Here is a 22105-nt window from a genome sequence, read left to right on the forward strand (position 1 = left end):
CTCAATGATTCCCTTTTGGGCTACTGCCCTGATGGGATGCTTGATTCTGAAATTACAAAATGGAGCAAATGTCTCATTGACAATTTCCTGGGCAGTGGACCCCCTTTCCCAATTGTTAAGGCCTCTCTTCTTGGAAATGGCGAACTTCTGGTATGCTGCAAATGGAAGCTACGATACCCTTTGAATCAGTCCAACATCCTCTTGACCCCCTCAGGGAAGAGAGATAAATAAATTTGTTGAGTTCATTGTGCAATGTATGAGGTGGTGAAGAATTAATAATCAGGATGACTTCATTACATCTACTCTTTATTTATTCTCTATGAAGAAGCTGTTGTTATATATGGTGGTTGGACCATTTGTTTCCCCTAGTCAATAGTTGGGAAATCACATTAATTGGTTTTTCTATAATCTATCTTCATAAAATAAATAAAATAAATAGGTACTGTTTGGTTTGAATATTTTTCCATGAATTTTTTTCTTCATCTCCTAAATGAGAGGATGGGGGACCAACATTTTAAAATCAGGATTAAATCGGCATCCCTTTACGGAAACTAAGATTGGGGAAGTTTGATACTGATTCTGATCCGATCCTAGATTGAAATCAATTCTTAAACCTTGATTGGGACCCGTTGGTGATCCGTGGGTAGATCCTCAGATTTTCAACCATTTTGTTCTTTGCATTTTTTAGTTTTTTTGAAAAAAATCTCTTTCCTCAGGGTGATGAGATTTCCTATCAATCAATGGTCATAATCTCTCTCTCTTTTCTATTATATTAATGTTCAAAACTGACATTGAATGTTCAAATAATTGTTTTCAATAATCATAAAAATGGTGGATGAAGAAATTCTTTCATCATCTCAATGAAAGAGAACTTCGTCTTTTCTTTTCATTTTTTATCTAACTAATAAGAGGATATATAATTACAAAAAACACCAAAAAGAAATCAGATTGATATATGAAATAAGGGATGGACCAACGACCAATAATCATAGCCTGCAAGTGATGTAATCAATGCTTAATGTAAAAGCATTAATGAGTAATGACAATGATTACTAATCTTACGCGTTAAAATTTATGTTAATTTCGATAAATCATAATAAAACCTGAAATCTATTTCTGAAGTTTGAATTATCATTTATTCTTAGGAAGGGTTGGTTAAATGAAAACAAAAGTGATTAAAATAGAGTCAAGATTACATACATCATCAAATGAAAGAGTTTGATTATGTTTCTCTTATAACGTGCTTTGACAACTTAAAATGCGTCAATAAGAAAATCTCTTTTCTAAAGTTTCAATTCTATGCGATGTATTAAAAGAATAAGAATTTACCTAAATTTTGCATATTCATTAGTCGCTTCAATAATTTCTAACTTTTTTTTTTCTTATCATCTTAGTATGACAGATTTCTTCTAGTAAAAATTATCATTTCAAATCTATACTAAAAAAGTGTGAGATAATAATAACTTGACGAGAGAATAATTTGATAATGGAGGCTGAATTGGTCACCAGAACTCTATTTTGTCTTCTCCAATGCGCTTGCTCCATGGAAGCCTATTCTGACATCCTGGGCCTTCGCTTCTTTGATAACCAAAATCCATATAAGTGACAAACTAAGAACCATCCATTTCTTTCATGCCATATGAAATAAGACAAAATTGCATATGCATCCCATAAGTTGTTTTCTCACTACATGATATAAATTGATTTTTTTGGTAGAAACCATATGATATAGATTGACCTACTCTAATGAATGAAATGTGATAAAGATGGAATAGAAATAATAATAAAAAAAAGAGATAAATTTCCATAAGAACAACTAAAATTTAGGGTTGCTTTTAATTTTCCAAAATTGCTTCCAAGAAAAGGAAAAGAGAAAAAACAGAAGACAGGTGTAGGATGCTTTGCAGTTTAAAGTTATGTGCTCCAATTTTGGCCTAGACTTTTGCCTTCATAGAGATTGCAAATTATTTTCTTATTTTTATTTTTATCAGCAACATAAAATTTATTAGAGAAAATTACATTGCCACTCCCTGAACTTCGGTCGTTATTCAACGTCACCCCTTGGACTTTTCGAAACGTCGAAGCCATCCCTTAAAAATTCAAAAAATTTCAAATCGGTCCCTGCCGTTAGTCGACCGTGAGAAATGAATAAAAACCGGTTAGTTTTTTTCTAATATACCAAAAATACCCCCACCTATTGTGAGAGGACAATATTGCCCTCTCCTTTATTTCCATCTCCTAAACCCATATCCATCTCACATCTCTCATCTCTCATCTCTCATCTCACTCCTCTCACTCCTCTCACTCACTCGGCCGGACAAGAAGAAGAAGAAGACGAAGACCCACCTGCAACTCGATTCTCCCCTCCTCCGGCGTGCGATTCTCCCCTAGCTAACTAGCTAGCTTCTATTGGGGTATGTTGTCTTGTATTCCATTGGAATTTAATCTAGGAAGTAGGGGTGCTTTTCCCTAAATAACGGCAACTTTGGGACTTGTTTACTAAAAGCAATTTATACTTTTTGGTATTAGGGTTTTGCTATATATTTGTAGTGAGATTCTTTTTCTGTAAACTATCTGAGAGAAGTGTGAGGATGAGTGTTGTAATCCTATTCTCCATTGATAGTAAAACAGGATCTCATCCCATTGTGGACTTAGGAAATTTGGCCAAACCACATAGATCTACGTGCATTGTGATTGTTTGTTCTTATTTTTTCATTATTTTCTACATCGTTTTGAGGTAATGTTTCTACAGAACAAAAGAAAAAACTAAGCAAAGAATATCATCAAATAGAATCAAAGATGCCCAATCCAGAGAAGAGCAAGAGTGGTTGAGCCCCAGGATCAAAGCCTGATAATTGGATAATAGAACAATCAGTTGTAGTTGCAAACCTTGTGCAAGAAGAAGTCCATGTCCATCCTGTAAAGCTTTAAGGCCAGAGGAGAGGAACAAGGGCTATGCCCACAAATGGTTGCAATGAATTGTCCTTGTTGACTTCGAATGATAGCACCATGCCCACAATGTTGTTTATGTGCCGTCCAAGATCCATAAAAAAAAAAAAATTATATAAATAGTCAATTGAAAATCATTTTAGGCCATGTTTGTTTGACGAATAAAAAAAAAAGGTGGAAAACTATGTTTGTTTCTTACAAACTATCACAAATATATGTAAGGAAACTTACTTAGACAACTTCATTAAATACATTTATGATTGTTTGGTGATGTGACAAATCACTTTTTCTGTCCATTCACTTTTGAAGTCACTATTCATGAAAATTTTCATTTTGTGGGCCATAGTAAATAAAAACAAGAACAAAAAAAAAAAAAAAAAACAGTATGGGTTCTAAACAGTAAAAAAATTAAAACGATACAATCAAATAAACGATAAAAAAAAGAGACAGGTAAAAAAAGGGAAAACATACGGTACATGTTTTAAACTTGTAGATTTCAAACAAATGAGATTAAAAAAAAAAAAGATAGTATACTCATATAAGTTACGAATTATTATATGAATATCTGCAATCAATGTTCAAAACAACTACAATATCCAACATTAGTGCATATATATCCCATGTCTCATTATAAGTTCTAAGATATATAATTGAATATCATCTAATACCGATTCCAAATTCATACATCAAACATGTCTAATGTTTTATTGAGAAGTGTGGTTTGGCTATGATATTGTTCATTGTTGTCAATATAGTCAACACTCTCGGAGTGATGTATGTTCGATTTGAGTTGGGAGTCATCACTTTCAAAACACTTTTCTACAAATACATCAGTTTGTAACTCAATTTCGAGGTTCATGCATTGATATTGAGTAGAAGGTGATATCATAAGAAATATAGGCCACTGAGTTAGCTTCAAGTTGATGAAAAAATCAATTTGATCAGGGTTCGAAAGAGAGAAATATGGTCAATTAAGTAAACTTCTGTTCAACAAGTTAGGTCTTAAAAAACAAAAAAGGGGGGGGGGGGAACGTGTTTAGAAAATGCTTATCGTTTGCAATTTTTTCCGGATCTTTAGGAAGAATACGGGAAAACGTATTTTAAATGGTAAAAAACAAATTTTAAACGTGTTTTGACTGTCAACTTTTGCGGCTCTCTCGCCCACAAAATTTCACCTTTACATCTACTCTCTCTCTCTCTCTCTCTCTCTTTCTTTCTCTCTCTCTCTCTCTCTCTCTCTCACACACACACACACACAAAATCCATTGCATTAAAGAGTACTTATTCTATTATTTCCTTCTCTTCTGTTTTTCTTATCATCCCCAACCCATAACATGTGGAACTTAACATCACAAGTTTTTTACCCTTTTTAATCGGTCAAACAAATGGAGCAAAGCCAAGCAAGTCTTGACGAGCATGCAAGTAGATCACAACGTTTTGTTGCTTCCAAATTGCCCGGAGCAAGGTTGATCACTGAATTATTGGTCGAAAAACTTTGTAGAGCCAGTAAAGAAAGACCCTGTGCACGCAACTCTTACTACTAAAGTGTAGACAGTCTTACCCCTGTTTCGTAGAAAAGATTGTTTCCAATTTTTGAACATGGGATCAGCATATTACAATAGTACAATTTAACCATTTTATCACAGATGTATCCACCATTAATACTGCAAAAAGAGATTAAATCCACCACTAAAGATCCGCTAAATAGAATTGTGTTTAATCGAACAAGGGATGCCGCGAAAAGAGCACTGTACTAAAGCATGGTAGTCTCTCTCTCTCATTTCAAGTGACAAAACACACACTCTCTCTATCTATCTCTCTCTTAAAGTAAAAAAGTGGTGGTCAAGAGCGTGCTTGTTTGTCAATAAAGGAAAAGAAAAGAAAAAGTAAAGACACAATCTTTCATCATTATTTCTATCTTTATCTATTTTTCCCAAAACAAAAATATCCCAAATTCAATTGGTCTCAAATCTTTATCATGAGATCATTTGGACCAAATGATTTAAACCTCAGGAATCGGATTGATATTGATGAATACTGATTCAGATCGGTCCGTATGATTGATTTTATCTTTATATAAAAAAATGAATTTTTGATGAATTTACCCTTCATCGATTATCAATACCTGATATAGGATCGACTAAGTATTGCAATCGGCCTCAATACAATCTGACCGATTCAATCCCGATACTTAAACCCTACTCTCGACACATAAAAATCCATTAAACTTTTTGATGCAATGGAGTCTGTTGTTCTCTTCTCCCCTTTTCATCCTTTGATCCCTTGTTTCTCTATAGTTCTATATGGTCCTTTGATCCCTTTTTTCCTAAAAAAAAAAAACATAGTGGACCCAGGTTCCACCGGTTACTTTAGAAGATTAAGAATAACCCCACATTTTTCATGCCATATTTCTCTCTTTCTCTCTCTAAAACTATTTATATTTTTATTGTGTAAAAAGGCTGCCTAAGGCCATGAAGCTTGCAGTGATGGATATTTTCCTCTTATTGGGTGGCTGATTTGGCCGAACTATAGATCAATCAAATTAGGTGGCCTTTCGAAGAATTGTGAAAGAACTTTACGGTTCTGATGTAGGAAAAGTAAGGCAGATAGGCCAATGAGAGCACAAACAGAAGCATCTTCAGCACACATGGGTGGGTACAAGGGTTAAGTACATATTACGGGTATATGGGATGAAAACACAATACGGATACAATGAATAGGTACCCAAGATGGAGACATGGGATGAGTACACATTGGCATCAACCTCACCTCTTCATGGAATCAACTCCGGTTCAAGAAATTAGGGTGCATACGACTTGGACCATCTGCATACATAGTCGTATGGACCCTAATTTCTTGAACCGGAGTTGGGGTGTCAATTTTCATTTCGAATTGTTTGGATAGATCGAAACTGATGGATTAATCAAACTGAAGTCTCATTGATTTGGGGTTTTATGAAATCGAGTAATATTTTTTAATATATGTTTGTATGAGAAATTGAAATCAAATCGATAAAACCCGATTACCTAGTCCACTAAAAGACCAAACTGAACCGGATCAAGACAGAATTGTAAATTAATGGTTTGGTTTTGGTAATTGACCCATTATACGCCCAAAACCGGTTCAACTTGATCTATCGATACCCCTACATTTGGGTCTTAAAAATTTTAACTAGCAAAGGGGTTTATATCCACCCACGTGTATTGGCATCTCCCACCAAGTTTTGAGAGAGAGAGAGCCCAAGCTCAAGGGGGTTTGGTGATTCATAACTCCAAAGGATGTGGAGACACCCCATGTTATCAAAAGAGAGAGAAACAATTTTGCAATAGATTTTTTTTTTTAATTTTATTAATGACGGGTATCTAGGCCTTCGGCTTGATTAGTCCTGTGGGTGTATATTAACCCCATAACCGCATGAGTTGGGTAATACCGGGGTTGAATGAGAATCATTCAACTTTTACTGAAAGCAGTGAACAACATTAAACACCTTGTGTGAGTGACTCTAAGGAAGTAAGAGAAGTCGAACTTAGAAACACATGCTTTCTAAGGTGAAGATTCCTTGCAACTTCGTTATCCCTCAGGGTTATGTAAATGTGGGGCCTATATATATTTTATTTATTTAATAGATCATCACAATGATAGTTATAACCTGTCACATGGCATATCGTGAAGTGTTAAAAATCACTTTCCATGATGACATTTTATTTTTGTCTACCCTCACCTTAAAAGTGAAAACATTATTTATAGTGAATATAGTGGTGTGGTGAATATCAGATGAACTTAGAATATGTATTCAAATACCCTCAATTATTCGATTCTCACCACACCATTGCACTCACATGAGCGAATAACGTTACCTTAATAATTGTGAAACACTTTTTAGGTAGTAAGAAGATAGATTGTCAAATCTGATGAAGTTTTGGTTTGACAATTTTCGTTAAGACTTTTATATGATAATGTTAAACAATTGAGCTGCCAAGTCGGTCGCCGTTTTTGTCATAAACTGCAGCCAAACTCTTTTTTTGGTGTTGTGCTGGTCAAACCCTTTTGAAAGGACGTAAACCCAACTGGTCTGGAGTCTGGAGTCTGGATCACCTACCCGGAAGTGTTTGAGAAGGCTGTGAAAGTCCCGTAAATCACCAACAACCAATTCTGAGGTTTGGGTTTTTGGATCATTATTGGAATGTCTGTTAGTTTTAAAATTGGATAGGAATCGATTTCAATTAACCTAAATTTCATCTCAATTTAGCATGGGTAGATTTCTACGCGTTAAGGTTATATTTAAATTTGAGAAGAAAAATAGACATATAAAAAATATTATTATAAAAATTATAATTTTTGTCTTATTTTATTTTTGTATTATTTTCGTATTATTTTCTTTGCACTAACTTTGTGATTTTCTAATAAGTATTGGACCACAAATATTTTGCTAGATAGAGATTGCCGAAATCTACATCTTTAGCAATATTAATTACAAGCAATACTTGTAGTAAAAAACTTGTAACACGGATGGGGAGAGAAGCAAAGATTATCACATTTATTATTTTATTAAAAGGAAAATGTTGGGTATGCCGCCGATATCAAGTATGCTAGCACCTATTGTGTCTATCTCTCTCTTCCCTTTTTTTGAAATGACCCCTATATCTTCTTGAATGATACTCCATCATGTATTCCTATTAGTGCTATCCGCTAGTATACTTGATATCGGCGGCATACCTATCCCTCTCCCTTTATTAAATCATTGAAAATAATAAAATGTCAAATATGAATATCAAAGAGCATTTATGGTGGTCGATATAAAATAGCATGCATGCTTGAATGTCATGGAATGTGTTGGTTATATTTGAAGGATTCAATCATAGTTTTAGATATTGGTTTGGGATGAATTATAATGGTGAAGAGAACAAATTAAGAGTAAAAAGGTCAAAATATAAAATTATTTAAAAAAAAAAAGGGAAAAATCATCCAAAACCAAGCTAATATGTTTCTGTGATGACTGATACTGTGAACTTAAACCATTGATTGTAATTTAATTTGGTTCTTTAAATCTCTCTCAAAAAAAAAAAAAAAAAAAGAAGACACATTACATTGTTTCTGAAATACCTAAAATACCTTATGAGGATTCAAAAGTGAATTTTCTTTTTTGCACGAACTAGTATACATGTGTGATGGTCTCAGGATTGACTCCTATCACATGGGTTTCCTCTTTTCCTATCTTCTCTTTTCCCTTTTCCCTTTCTAATATGCGCGTAGAAGGTTCTTTAGAATATAATATATAGAGAGAAAAAAATGTGTGAGATCAAACCCTTGCCTCAAAAAATTAAAAGAAAAGAAAAAAAAACCCTATATTAAGTTTTGGGGGTTTATGAAACTTCCACACAAATCTATCAATGGATACCCAATTTGCTGAGGGGCGACCCAAAGAAAACAAAGAAGATTCAGAAGCAGATGAGTGGTGGCCGGTCGTAGTAGTTATGTTAAACTTTAATGGAGAGAGAGTTGAAAGGCGTAGAAATTTTCAAACTTTCACAAAAGCTTTTATTTTTGTTTTTTTTGGATTTCTTTTATTAGGGAAAGACAATTTCTTACGTAGGTTCCCACTGAAATGTCTGGGTCTCCATTAATTCTCCAATTTGGTTGTTGCCCTTCCAAAATCACCTTCAAACGATTGGTCTCCACTACGCTCTCCTATGAATAATACTTACAAACAAAATTGAAAATCTAGAGAGAGAGAGAGAGAGAGAGAGAGAGAGAGAGAGAGAGAGATTTAAATGCGAATTAAATGTAGATGATGATTTGAGCTCTGCAGGAAAAGCAACCAACAACTACTAAACTACCTGCCAACTAGCACAAGAGAAGTGAGAGTATGTTTCATTTAAGGCCAATTTGATAATGTTTCAAAAAAAACATTTTTATCGTTTCTGTGTCTAAAAATGGTAGAAACAGAACAAAAAATGTTTGATAAAATTGTTTTATTTCACTTGTTTTCAGAAATAAAAATTAAAATTTCTATCCATTTATAGTTCAAGAAACGACCCAGGTGAAATAAGTAGCTTGTTTCATCGATTCTGGAAATGACTCGTGACCATTCTTTGGCTGATTATTATGACTTTCAGAAACATGATTTATCAAACAACTTCAATTCTGTTTCTGCTTCTAGAAACCGAAATTTATGTTTCTATCATTTCTTGAAACAGAAATAATAGAAACATTATCAAACGGGCCCTTAATAGTTTCATAAAGACTAATCTATTTCTTGCCAAACCCACTATGCCTTCCACTAAGTTTTCTTACTTATTATTATTATTATTATTATTATTTCTTTTAATATATTTAAGGAGAAAGGTTTATTATTAGGGTTGGCAGTAGTGGAACGGCCCGGCCCAACTTCTTATGGGTTTGAAAACCGAAAAAAAGAAAAAGAAAAAAAAAAAATTCATTGCTGCTTTTAAAGCTCTGTCTGTTTCTAAGTCAAAAACCATGTAAATTGTGCAAAAATGACAAATTTTAGTACAATTTATGATTTCTTTAATTAAAAATAAAAACAAAAAGAAAAGGGAAAGAATCTTAGAAACAAACAAACACTTGGATATGCAATGTGGTAAGTTTTAGAAGAGATTGAATTTTTTTTTTTTGGACAGATACATAACAGTTCTCCTGGTCTCATATCATATTAAAAATCAAACTGAGTTCGATAAGTGGAAAAATAATAATTTTTTTTAAAAAGGGACTATTAAGTGGGGGTATAAATGTATACCAACATGTATGGTATAAAATGACAAGGTAAATATTTGAAGTTTATGTTGAAATTTGATATATGGAATGGTTATTTATTTATTTATTTTTGCTAATAGCGGATATCCATGCCGAAAACTAGTCCCGCGGGCTCATACTGACCCTACAACTTCATGGGCGGGGTCATACTGGGATTGAATGAGAACCATTCAACTTTCATTGAAAGCAATGAAGAGTACTAAACACCCCGTATGAGTGGCCTAAGGTGTGCCTAGTGGGAGTCGAACTTAGGACGTCCGATATGTAGAATGGTTGGTTATAATATGTTACCTTCGAATTGATTAAACTGGGTGTAGTATTCATTACGTAGATTCCATCCTAAATGGGTTCAAGTTTCTTCTTTATTATTCTATTATTATAATTATACAAGATAAAATTTTCCTTCAAATTTTTTTTCTCCGAGAGAATTCCTTGTTGGTTTTTATTTGGAAAGCAATGAAATATTAATTACAAAATTAAAGTCGCATGCTCCTTGCATGTTTCAAGCAATTCAACCCTATATTGAAATTTTAAAGAGAAAATAATCTCAATATTTAATAAGACAGTTTCAATGACTTGGATACATGTGAATAGAGAAAAGAAAAAGAAAAAAAAAAACTTACATAGTCAAAGCACAATACTTCCTCTCACATGATTTTCTTTTATAGTCTCTCTTCTCTTTTGACCATTTGAGCCTAATATCGAAACATGTGACACCATTAATATGGCATGAGAGATTCTACCTAAATTGATAGAGTGAATTGTGAAAGAAGACTCTCTCACAGAAATAAGGATGAAAAAAAAAATATTATAAGAGAAATATGGACATAAACATGCAATATAGAAACTCATTTTCATATATAAATGATGATAGCATCTAATAACATGCATGATTCATATTTTTTATTTTCCATTGGTTGCCACATATATCTGATTTTTTTTTTAATGCATTTTGATATAAAAGACTATCATAGTGAATACTGAAGTCGATTATGAAATTTCGACTTCAATTATCGATTTCATTTGAAATGATTTACTACAACTCTGGTTAGGGTTTGGGTTAGGATTTTACGATTAAGTATATTACTAAAATATCATAAAAAATTGTTTATAATAAATGTAAATATATATATATATATATATGAAATTAATCATATTTTCAATCAAATAGTTAATTAATTGGATATTACCAGATATAAAATGAAAATATCCGAATTTGATTATTCTTTACCTTCTTGACTTGGTTCGAATCATATTGGTAGTACCTCTGGACTACTCACAATGGGATTAATTTGACATTTTGATTAACTTGGGAAATATTCGGCTTGACAACCCTTTTTACACCAAAAAAAAAAAAAATCTTATTTCTTAGGCAGATGGAAGTACAGTTAAAATTTACCCAAAAAACAAAAGTACAGATAAAGCTGTTCAACATTGTCTTAAGAAAGAAAAAAGCTTACGTGGAAGAATTAAAAAGACGGAGAAGGGGAACAATAGAATCAACTAAAGTCGAAAGCCGGCAGAGGCAGAGAAGCAGGGGCAGCTTAGGAAAGAAATCTCTCAGATGATCTGATCAGAGTTCTGCTTCTGATTTTATGGAACCAGTCACACACGTGTGACAAACTACGAAATAAAAGGCAAGACGTGGTAAGAGAGAGAAATAGAGATAAAAAGAGAGCGAGAGAGATGTGTGCGGGGTCCACAGAGTTGTTGTATTCTGTATTACTACTGGAGACTCTGGGGAGGGTGAGAAGAGGGGAAGATGGCGTACGCAGGCAACTGAACTCCCCCCCACATCGGTGAAAGAGCTTTTTTTTATTGACTTTCTCTTGGGAATTGCTTCCTTACCTTGCTCTCAGCTCTGCAAATTCTGAGTTGATTGAGGTTGGAAATCAAGACACAGAGAGCAGCAGGATCGAATAAATCTTTTCTTTTTGAACGATTGGAGTTGTTGTGATCTTCGTGAAATTTTTTGATGGAATGATTCTTTCCTGTTTTTTCTTTATCGAAGCTTGCAATCCACACTGTTACTTGTCGTGACTCATCTTTTCGTTACTTCCTTTTGCTCTTCTTCTTTCTCCTATGAGGACAGATCGTGGGGAGTTGCAGAGTAAAAGATTGGAGTAATGATTTACTAATTTTTTTTTTTTTTTTTCATTCACATTTCTGCTTCGGTTCCATTGGGAGAGAAAGAGAGCTAAAAAGAGAGAGAGAAAGAGGGAGGGATGGGAGCTTGTGTTTCAAAACCGGAAGGATGTGCAAGAATACCAAAGAAGCCTTTCAAGAGAAGAAGAAGGGGGAAGCCGAGACGAGTCTCGTCTCGGATGTCCAACAATTCGTTTGATAGAGTCTCTAAATCTGGCCCTCCCGATCGTGCTTACAGTAATCCTACTTTTCAAGGTAAGATCTTATCATCTTCTTCTCATTCTCAATGCTGATTCTTCTTTATTTTTCTCTTGGTTTCTTGAATTTTAATTTAATGGGGATTGGACTGACCTCCTTTTCGCTAGAATTAACTGGACTGATATTTTGACAAGATTAGGTTCTTGAGTAGTTGGCTTTGTTCATCTGTGTTGGGAGGATAGTCTGTTTTAAGTCCAATGATGGCTTTGTTAAACATTTCCCCATTCTTCCCCTGAATATTACATGTGGGTTCAAGAACTTTTCACGATGATTAATAACATCACCTAGTAAAATTACCTTGATCATGTTAAGCCTTTTTGAAGTCCAAATTATCGATATTGGAAGACCCAAAAAATTCTTCCAAAATGCTTGAAGACCTCGACTGGCTCATCCTTTTATTCAGAAACTTCAAAATACATAGCATATTATTTTTCTTCTAAAATGCTCAAGTTGAACTTTGTTCAGTGCAACATTGTTTGATCTCTCAAGCTGATGTTATGATGATGAGCTCTTCACATCTTCAAACTGAAATTAATTTCTTACCCCCCCCACCCCCCCCCAAAAAAAAAAAAAAAAAAACTGAAATGAATTTGCATGTTTTTCTAACTTAATCGTTTGACTTTCATGTTACCTATTGCAAAACATGCTCTAATGCAGTATATTTGTAAAACCTAACAAAAATTTTTCTTTTAAATTCAGACTAGCAATTATATAGATCTAATGTTTTTGATGGATTTTTTTTTTTTTTTTTTTTTTGGAACTTTTGTGATTCTTGGTTCATAAGCTGATCCATGGTCAAAAGAAGAGGTAAATGGGAGTAGTTGAACGAATCCTACCCTTGGGGCCAGGGTTTCCCTTTTTAAGTTATATGGGACATAGGGAAGGAAAGCATTCTTTTAATTTATCATCTCTTAAAGTCATAGTAGTACATGATAAAATAGTTATTTTGAATAGCTTGTAGAAACTGCAGTTTCTTGTGTCAGTAATTCTTCCCTCGGGTTTTATTTTGTAAGGTGTTCTGCTACAACAAACCAAAAGGAATATTTTCAGCACCTCAGTCCTGCCCAGATAATTGCTTATAACATTTTGACATCTCCAATACCTGAGATCATTGACCATCATTGACCTTTCTATTTTATCGAGGATGGGAGAGTTGATGGAGGCATCTTTGAGTAGCATTGTTGTATAGCTGATTTTCCTTAAAGGGGAACTTTTTCATGGAGCAATGCTGATTTGGACATGAAAGTCCACCACATTTCAAGATACAAATGATTTGCTTGGGAAAACTAATGATGTAGAGAGGGAACTACACTTCAGAGAGCAGAAGGCTTCTCTGTTCTACCTCAAGTAACATCTTTAGTAGAATGTGTTCTTTTTCTTTCTTCTACCAAGGCTGAGAGCTTTGAGGCACATATGGTTTCATTGGAGGGACCTTGGATACCAGGAAGCTTGATATTGTTCATTCCTAGGCTTTAGTTGTGAATTCCTTTGCTGAGTAGGTGTTGTCGATCTGTCTTTTGATATCCCTCTCTGTGCACTATCAGTTTATCATCTGTTTGTTTGTTTTTTTTTTTCTTTGGGGTGGGGGGGGGGGGTGGGGGTGGCAGTACTCTATGTGATAATTTTTAGCATCACTATCTGTAGTTTTAAAGTTTCTAAGGAAGTGGGTGTGGAAATTTTATTCTTCTAATTGCTTGGTTAGTTGTTAGGACATATTGTATGTTAGCTGCCATAGTTTCAACTGAGCTCCAAGATCTTGTGTATGGAGCCTAAAGGATTTTACCAGTGAAGATCATTACTATTGGATTTGTTGATTAGAAACCAGCAACTTGAAAATGCACCGCTTAATACCTCTGGAGATGAAGTTTCATAGTTTTTGTAAATAAGTTAAAAAAAAGTGAACCTGCAGGGTTCGAGGGATGTTGGAGGTTAATTTTATCCAATGTATTTATCATTTTCACTGTATTTGTTGAAATATTTTTACTATTGTCTCTTTAAGAAGAAGATTTGTATATTCCCACTTGTAGTTTCACAATTGTGATAGTCATCGAGGGAAAAAGGTTGTTCTTTAAATCCTCTTGTCAGCATTGTTGTTCTTAGTTAATGTTTCTCTACATATGATCATCAGTTTATATCAATAACAAGATGCATGTGATTCTAATGCAACTTCTTTCTAGTACCCAATATGTTCTTTTTTGGCTGATTTATCCTACTGACCTGGTTTCTGTTACAATGTGATGACATCAGCTGGAAGCATTGAGGATGCGTGGTTTGACTCTGTTACAATATTTGAGTCCGACTGTGATGACGATTTCCAAAGTGTTCCTGATGGTAAGACTGTGACGCTCACTAAGCATAAGAGTCTCTTTTACAGTATGTTTAGTTGGAAGTGGAATGAAGGAAATTACAAGAAGTGGGGGGGGGGATGTTGCACTGTTTTCTTTTGAATGGTAACTTTTGACATGTTTGGTTTTGAAAGAAGATTTTAAACATGCTTTTCCCATTTGTTCATCAAACTTTCTAAAACATGTCTGTTGAAAAGTCCAACCCGATTGCAACATGAAAAATTAATAAGTTCCACTTTTCTTCTGCATCACATTATCATCCTGGTGGTAGTTGGGAAGTGGTAAAAAATACTTCTTTTTTTTTTTTTTTCTAATCTTTTTCCCTCATGCCTTCACTGCTCCTCACTTTCCCCTTCAATAGTGCATGATTTGTATTCCTTCTGCAGATGCTTGGTCTTTAAATGGTTCTGAGGTTGCATCCATCTCAAGAATTTCATCTCTGAGAGATACTCCCCATGAAGATTGTAATTGCAATCATCCAAGCATTTTTCCAACCGATCAGAAACAGAAGCCAGGGGAACCTTTAAGTGGAAATTCAGCATGCAATTTTGTCAGTGAAGTTGCTAAAATTGCAAGTCCTCGGGTCATGCATTCTGATGATGCTGATTCCCAAGCCAAACCTCATGGCCCTGTAAGTGGAGGAAAGTCTCCTGTGTCCTTTGATCAAGTCTCTAGCCTCTCTGTGGATGAAAGTTCTGGCAGAGAAGGAGGAATAATGGACCATTGTGGAATTCTACCAAACAACTGCTTGCCTTGTCTTGCTTCTACTGTCCCCTCAATTGAAAGAAGAAGATCCTTGAGTCCCGGTCCACCAAGCGCAAGGAAAAAGGCTGCTTCAAAAGTTTCCTTCAAATGGAAGGAAGGACATCCCAATCCTGCAATATGTGAGTGTTTCCATTTATTCTGAAATTTGGTAACTTAAATCTGAACTGTTGCGCTTTGATTATTTTATGTGATTGTTAGCACTGGTTGCTACTGAAATTCCGGATGTGAGCATTCATTTGTGCTGACTGCAAAATTTTCTTCTTGTCATCTAGACATGGAAAGGCCTAAAATACCATATTTTTTTATTGTTCCGACAGTTTTCATCAACCAAACAAACAACAACAACAATCATAACCTTATCCCAACTGAATAGGGTCGGCTACATGGATCCGATATTGAAAATAGAAAGTAAAGAAGCATAAAAGAGAGGTTAAAAAGAAGAAACTTTGGGATACTAGAAGAAGGGACAGCAGTATAGAAAGACAACATCATGGAAACATCCCCTATAGGGGGTCGGCAACATGGGTCCTTGTCCTCCACGAAACTCTATCCGAAGTCATACTAGGGTTGAGCCCTACTCTTTGCATATCTTTTCAGACCACTTCGTTAATAGTCATCTTTGGCCTGCCCCTACCTTTTCTAGCTCCCTCCAAATGAATATGGTCACTCTTCCTTACTGGGGCCTCCATAGGTCTCCATTGGACATGGCCATACCACCTCAATTGGCTCTCATGGAGTTTTCATCAACCATGTGTTAGTAATTTGGTGTCTTTTAGATTGTTAAGTATATATGGTTTCACATGAATCATGCAGATAATATATGGGCCTCGATTTTTAGAAGCTGTGATATGTTGGTAGGGCTTGTAGCAGGCTGGCGTACAAGCTTTAAATGAAGGTGACTGAAACTTTTACTTTTATGTTTCTGTTTCAGATTCCTCAAAGATGCTTCTGCAAAGACCAATAGCAGGTTCCCAAGTTCCATTCTGCCCAGTAGAGAAGAAAATGTTTGATTGTTGGTCATTTGTTGACCCTCGTACTTTCAAAGTCCGCGGAGAGAATTATTTTAGGTAAGAGGAAAAATTTTCTTGTGGTCATGTTTTCTATCAATTATATCAAAACATATATGAGGCATGGAGTAGGTGTTATGAAGAACTATACTTCCATTTTCTACATGTAGCTTTTATTTTAGTATCTGAACACTTACCGGTTCTTTCTTATTTTATCATCCAATGGAATACCTGTGGCAGGGACAAAAAGAAGGATTTTGCTCCAAATTATGCGGCATATTATCCGTTTGGTGTAGATGTATTCTTGTCACAGAGGAAAGTTGATCATATTGCTCGGTTTGTGGAACTCCCTCCTATAATTTCCTCTGGGAAATTGCCACCAATTCTTGTTGTAAACATTCAGGTGTTCATATCATCAACTTCCAGTGCTTTTTTACTCTTTTTCAGTTGTCTGTATTTGTCTCACTTGAATTTATTACCTTCTATATGTTTAGGAAATACTGTCATATGAAATTCTCAAACAAAGAGTACATTACCCACAAAAAAAACTATCAATATTTCTAATGCTGATGTGCTATTTTTGGTTTCTGCAGATTCCGTTATATCCTACCACAATCTTTCAAAGTGAGACAGATGGCGAAGGGATGAGTTTCGTATTGTACTTTCGGCTTTCTAATAGTTATGCTAAAGAACTTCCTCCGCACTTCCAAGAAAATATCAGAGTAAGTCGATAATTTTGAGTTTTTCTGCTTCATTTTTTACCGATTGCATTAGATGTTTTATATTTGGCAAGATACTTCTATAATTTATTCACATAGCTAGTGCTATTGGTGCGAGACACTTTGACATTTATTTGTTTCTCATGTTATTTTTGGTTTATGTCAATGTTTTACGTACAGAGGATGGTCGATGACGAAGTAGAAAAGGTCAAAGGTTTCCCTGTAGATACTATAGTTCCCTTCCGGGAAAGGTTAAAGATCTTGGGTCGTGTAGCAAATTTGGAGGATCTTCATTTAAGTTCAGCTGAGAGGAAGCTCATGAATGCTTACAATGAAAAACCCGTTCTTTCACGTCCTCAACATGAATTTTATTTGGTAAGCTTATGTTTACTCAGTCAGATTGGTCTACTGTGATTTGTAAAGCTACAGTTTTGCTTTTCATGACAACTGAGATCCTAATGGTGTTCCATTACGGCATTACCCCCTCGTTTCCTCTTTGTTGTATATGGTTTAATTGTGTTGAGTTGGAATCTTCCTTGTCCTTTCCCTCGTTGGAAGTAACATTTTGTTCCTATCCTTCTGAGGGAGAGAGGATGACAAAGTAAAGCTGGTCTAAACTTGGTCTGAAATGCTCTCTTTTAATTCCATGAGGACTATATTCAGTTCCTATTGTCAACAGTGAAAATTTAAAATCAATTTTTATGTTCTTTACCCCAGGATGAATATATCCTCTAAAGCTTTGTTTTGTATTGAAGAGGCAGTTCAAGGATGTAGGAAATTCTAGTAACAAATTTTCGTTTTACATCCAGATTGGCATGAACAGATTTTTCTTGCATTCTTATCCAATAAGATCATTTGACCTTCTATCTTGGGCACCTTTAATTGTTGAAGCTTCTTCCAAATTTTGCTCAAATGGCCAATATAGTGTCATGCATAAAATTCAAAGCATCTCAGGGTGGGCCAGACCTATATTCTGTGAGACTAAATGAAATTATCTTCAAATCTAATTGCTTGGGACAGTTGAGAAAATCTGTAGTGAGTTAAGTTTCTATTAGAACTGCAGTTGTTAGCATGTAAAACTGTTATCTGTTCTTGTTTTGATCAGGAATTTGTAATAGAAACTGTGCAGTCAATAATATTGCATTCATATGTAGCTACATTTTCTTCTATTTTGCGTTAAATTGCTCACCAATTATTAGAGGCAATCTGGCTAATGTAGCCAACTAACAGTTCGGGATTCATACTCCATTTTTGCTGCAGAACTCAATTGTGTGATAGCTACCTTATCTTGCTCTTGCTTTTTATTTATCTGTGTCAACTCCATATAGGGGTTTGATTGTGGATATGGACCCATTTTTGGATAAAATTAAAAATAGTCATCACATCCTCCCTTACCCAACCACCCCCCCCCAAAAAAAAAAAGAAAAGAAAAGAAAAAAAAGAAGGTCCCTTCTTTTTAATAATTACATGCTGCTTTTGGGAATATAGTAATTATTCAATCAATTCAAGCAAGTCAAAAGAAATACTAAACTTAAATGAACTCTAGAAAATACTTGCTGTTATCTCTGTATATTCCTCACTGGCATGGCTACCCTGAAATCTTTTACAGGGTGAAAACTACTTCGAGATTGATTTGGATATGCACAGATTCAGTTATATCTCTAGGAAAGGTTTTGAAGCTTTCCAAGACAGGCTGAAGCTCTGCATATTGGATTTTGGACTGACAATTCAGGTAAAAATCTCCATTTGAGATTCAAAACAAGTTTAAATTGCTTTCTGGGTTTATTATCTGTTGTTCATTGACGCTGTTTTACATTTCTGTGGTGGCACAGGGCAACAAGGCTGAAGACTTGCCAGAGCAGATCTTGTGTTGTGTTAGGTTGAATGGGATTGACTACCCAAAGTACCACCAATTGGGGTTGGGTCAAGAACACCTTTAGCCACGATAACTGCCAAGGTGATGTAGCCTTTTTCACTTAGTAAAATGCTGATCGAGCTTTTTTCTTCGGAAGCTCTAAGAAGCCTATTCTTTTCTGTATTTCAGAACGTGAATTTATTACTATAGAAGCGAGGGGTTGAAGTTCAACCAATGGAATCAGCATCGGTACATTGGTAAAGTTGCAGAGAGAGAATAGTTGAGCATGAGGTTACTCACGGTGGCTGCAGCGATCTAGTGCTGACATCTTTGCTTTCTGCTTGTTCATGTAGAAATTGTTGAAGCAATTAGAAATTCAGAAAATGGAAAAGGGTAGAAAAAAGATGAGAGGGAAACCGAAAAATTCTGAGTTATTTTTTAAATGTACAGATCTTGACCAGGACAGGTCTCAACCCTCAACTCTCAACTTCCATGCCTTCAAATGTTATATGCATGAATGTTGAGGTAATAATTGACATTGTCATGATTATTTCCACGGAAATGTTTATTCTATTTTTCCAGAGGAACAATTCTTACTCAACCTTTTGTTGGTGTGATGAAACCACAATTATAGGAATTGGAAATCGGATCGGTATTGGCCTGGTCGATTCCAGATCCGATTCCGATGGGCTGGCAGAAAAAAGAAAAAAGAGCGAGAAAAAAAAGGAAAACAAAAAAGGGTTGAGCAGGGTCTCTGACTCTCTGCATTATGCGTAGAAGCAACAGTTTTAAACTTCTCTGCTTCTTGTCACTATAGGATCGCGGGTTGGAATCCTAAAAATGGTAATAGGGGTGATGAAGTCAAGATTTTTCAAAATCTGTGATTTTTTTTTATCAATAGACTTAGGGATCTTTCTAAAAGTAAGGTGTGTCAATTGGTTTGGTTCTAGTTTTTTTATTCAATTTTAGTTCGGTTCAATATGCACCAATTGATGTCTAATCAAAATTGAATTGAATCGGTTTCGTTTTATTTTTCTTTTATTCGGTTTCATTCGATTTGCATACACTTTCAGTTATTCAATTCAAATTTGATTTAAGTAAAAATAAATTGCTTAAACAACTAAAATTGGGAAGAAAATTAAGCAGATTCATGAAGATAGAATCTCACAATATCAAATCTAGTTCTTTTCAATAATATTTTAGACAACTTAACAAAGAAATCCATAGGAGGAAGTTTCGTACCATTCAATAAAGTTAGATGATTGTAGGGTTTAGTGTGAGTTTGGTTCATAAGGGTTATACTTTATCAGATTACTCAGTGCTCGTCATTGAAATAGATGGCAACAAACTTGGGCCATCACCCTTATGAATATGTTGTATTAATATAATTATTTAATTTATATTATAAAAAAAGTTTCAAAATTATGACAGTTCCCCTTGTTTTACTTTAACTTTTGGGTTTTTAGCTCAAAAGTGTTGGAGTGAAGTTTTGAATGAAAAATTCAAAACACAAAAGCAAAAGCCAGAGACTTATCCTTTAGGATAAGTTATTTAGTCCCACATTGAAAAGAGAATAGTGAAAATGTAGGTATATATATAGACTTGTTAGTCAAGTGACATATTTCACTCCTCAGTGCAAGTAGAATGAAATATGTCATACCTCACTTGTCTTAAGGTTGTTGATTAACAGAAACTTGTTGCACTTATTTAGGTTCTTGATGTGGGACGATAGAAACTTGTTGCCGGGAGCCGTGCAATCTCTTCTCTGAGGTTGATCCATGTGGCAGCCTCTACGTTTGGGTGTCATAGTAGATCACAACTGGAAAAGAAAAAGTTACAGTGAGCTATTCAAGGCTCAGGAGTGAAGCTCTTCTTCTATAGTAGGCTTCAAAAGATGCAATGGTGTAAAAAATCGATGTTTTAATTTTTTCCTAGTCCTCGCATATTTAAAGAGAAAGAAACCCTAATCTCCTTGGGGTGCTCAAGGCTCAGGAGCGAAGCTCTTCTTCTATAGGCTTCAAAACATGCAATATTGTAAGAAATTGATGTTTTAATTTTTTCTTAGTCCTCGCGTATTTAAAGAGAAAGAAACCCTAATCTCCTTGGGGTGCACCCTCTGGGATTCCATGGCTTCTTCTATGTGATCTGGGATTGCATTAATTTTAGGGAAGGGCTTGTACCCATATCACAAAGCAGGAAAAGACAAAGGAGGGTAAAATGCTGTCCATGGAAGAAATTAAGGAGGAAAAGAAACAAGAAATTAAATAAATAATTCCAGAAAATAATGGAGAAGTAGAAGAATTAATCAGCCACCTGCTTCCAATGACTTTATGAAATCTGATAATCAAGTTTTCTTCTTGGAGGGTGTGAAGCTATCATGCTTGAGATCAATTTTGATAGGGACAGAATGGGTGATTTATGATACAATTTCAGAACTCTTTACCAGTAGTGATCATGAGGACAGGAGGAGGAGGAGGAAGATGAGTTTAAACGTTTAGTTTACAAGTTTGGAGGCATGATAAGTATAGAATACCATATCAAATAGTAATATGCTTCTCCTTCCATCCCTCACACCTCATATGCTTGGGCCTCCCAAGAGCATTGAGTCTGCAGGTTGAAGATTGATGACTTATTTGATCAAACAAGCTAAGGTAGCTATCAAATTCTGTTGCAGGCTTGCTGTTATTTGTAAGATTTCCTATTAGGTGGACTACCATAGTCAAAGATTTGTTTCTAAAATCGATTTAGTGGTGTTGACTACAGATGGAGTAAGCAGAAAGAATCCAATATTATTGGTAAGTGATCTCTATGGAGATATTGGATTCTATTAGTACACCTTAATGGTATGAAATATTTATAACTATGTGTGGACCTAAGGTATTATTTCCTTAATGGGGAGGAAACCCTAATTTTATTGCAGGGTTGATCCCTACTCTCACCCCTATATATAGTTATCACTGACCCATTAAATGAGGCTAACGACCAAAAGCAAAAGGGAAAGAGGGTAGATTAGACCAACATTGATCATGTTGTACGAGGAGCATACAAGAAGACATTGAGGAGTTCTTATTCTTCAGTCATGGATTCAGGTATGCCTAAAACGTGTTTTTTGTAGTGTTTGTCGTGCATGCTTATCGATCTTCATGAATCATTCCGTATTTATTTTCTAACAATGGTATCAAAGCCTCGTTCATGAAAAATCGATCAGCTGTACCACCAGTAATAAAAATCAATTTCTTCTCCTCGAGTCGTTTTGTTTTGAAGAAACGAGAAAAGTAATATATTATA

At 35.0% G+C, this 22105-nt stretch overlaps 1 protein-coding gene across 1 annotated transcript; it reads left to right on the plus strand.

Annotated features, from left to right (window-relative positions):
- Window positions 1-11403: 11403 nt before the first annotated feature.
- On the plus strand, window positions 11404-19398 carry LOC122078720. The gene is made up of 10 exons (XM_042644819.1): window positions 11404-12123; window positions 14374-14457; window positions 14858-15355; window positions 16168-16303; window positions 16484-16646; window positions 16837-16965; window positions 17143-17337; window positions 18572-18694; window positions 18795-18919; window positions 19007-19398. The coding sequence occupies exons 1-9, from the start codon at window positions 11949-11951 to the stop codon at window positions 18900-18902; spliced, it is 1611 nt and encodes a 536-aa protein (XP_042500753.1). The 5' UTR covers window positions 11404-11948; the 3' UTR covers window positions 18903-18919; window positions 19007-19398.
- Window positions 19399-22105: the final 2707 nt, after the last annotated feature.

This window comes from Macadamia integrifolia, chromosome 5 (genome assembly GCF_013358625.1).
Source record: "Macadamia integrifolia cultivar HAES 741 chromosome 5, SCU_Mint_v3, whole genome shotgun sequence".
Classification (NCBI taxonomy): domain Eukaryota; kingdom Viridiplantae; phylum Streptophyta; class Magnoliopsida; order Proteales; family Proteaceae; genus Macadamia; species Macadamia integrifolia.

Bases quoted from the DNA above. Each gene is read 5' to 3' on its own strand.
- LOC122078720 (XM_042644819.1), top strand. From the start codon at position 11,949: ATGGGAGCTTGTGTTTCAAAACCGGAAGGATGTGCAAGAATACCAAAG. The intron at 12,124-14,373 runs GTAAGATCTTAT...TGATGACATCAG, and splicing joins CAGTAATCCTACTTTTCAAG to CTGGAAGCATTGAGGATGCG. The intron at 14,458-14,857 runs GTAAGACTGTGA...TTCCTTCTGCAG, and splicing joins TTTCCAAAGTGTTCCTGATG to ATGCTTGGTCTTTAAATGGT.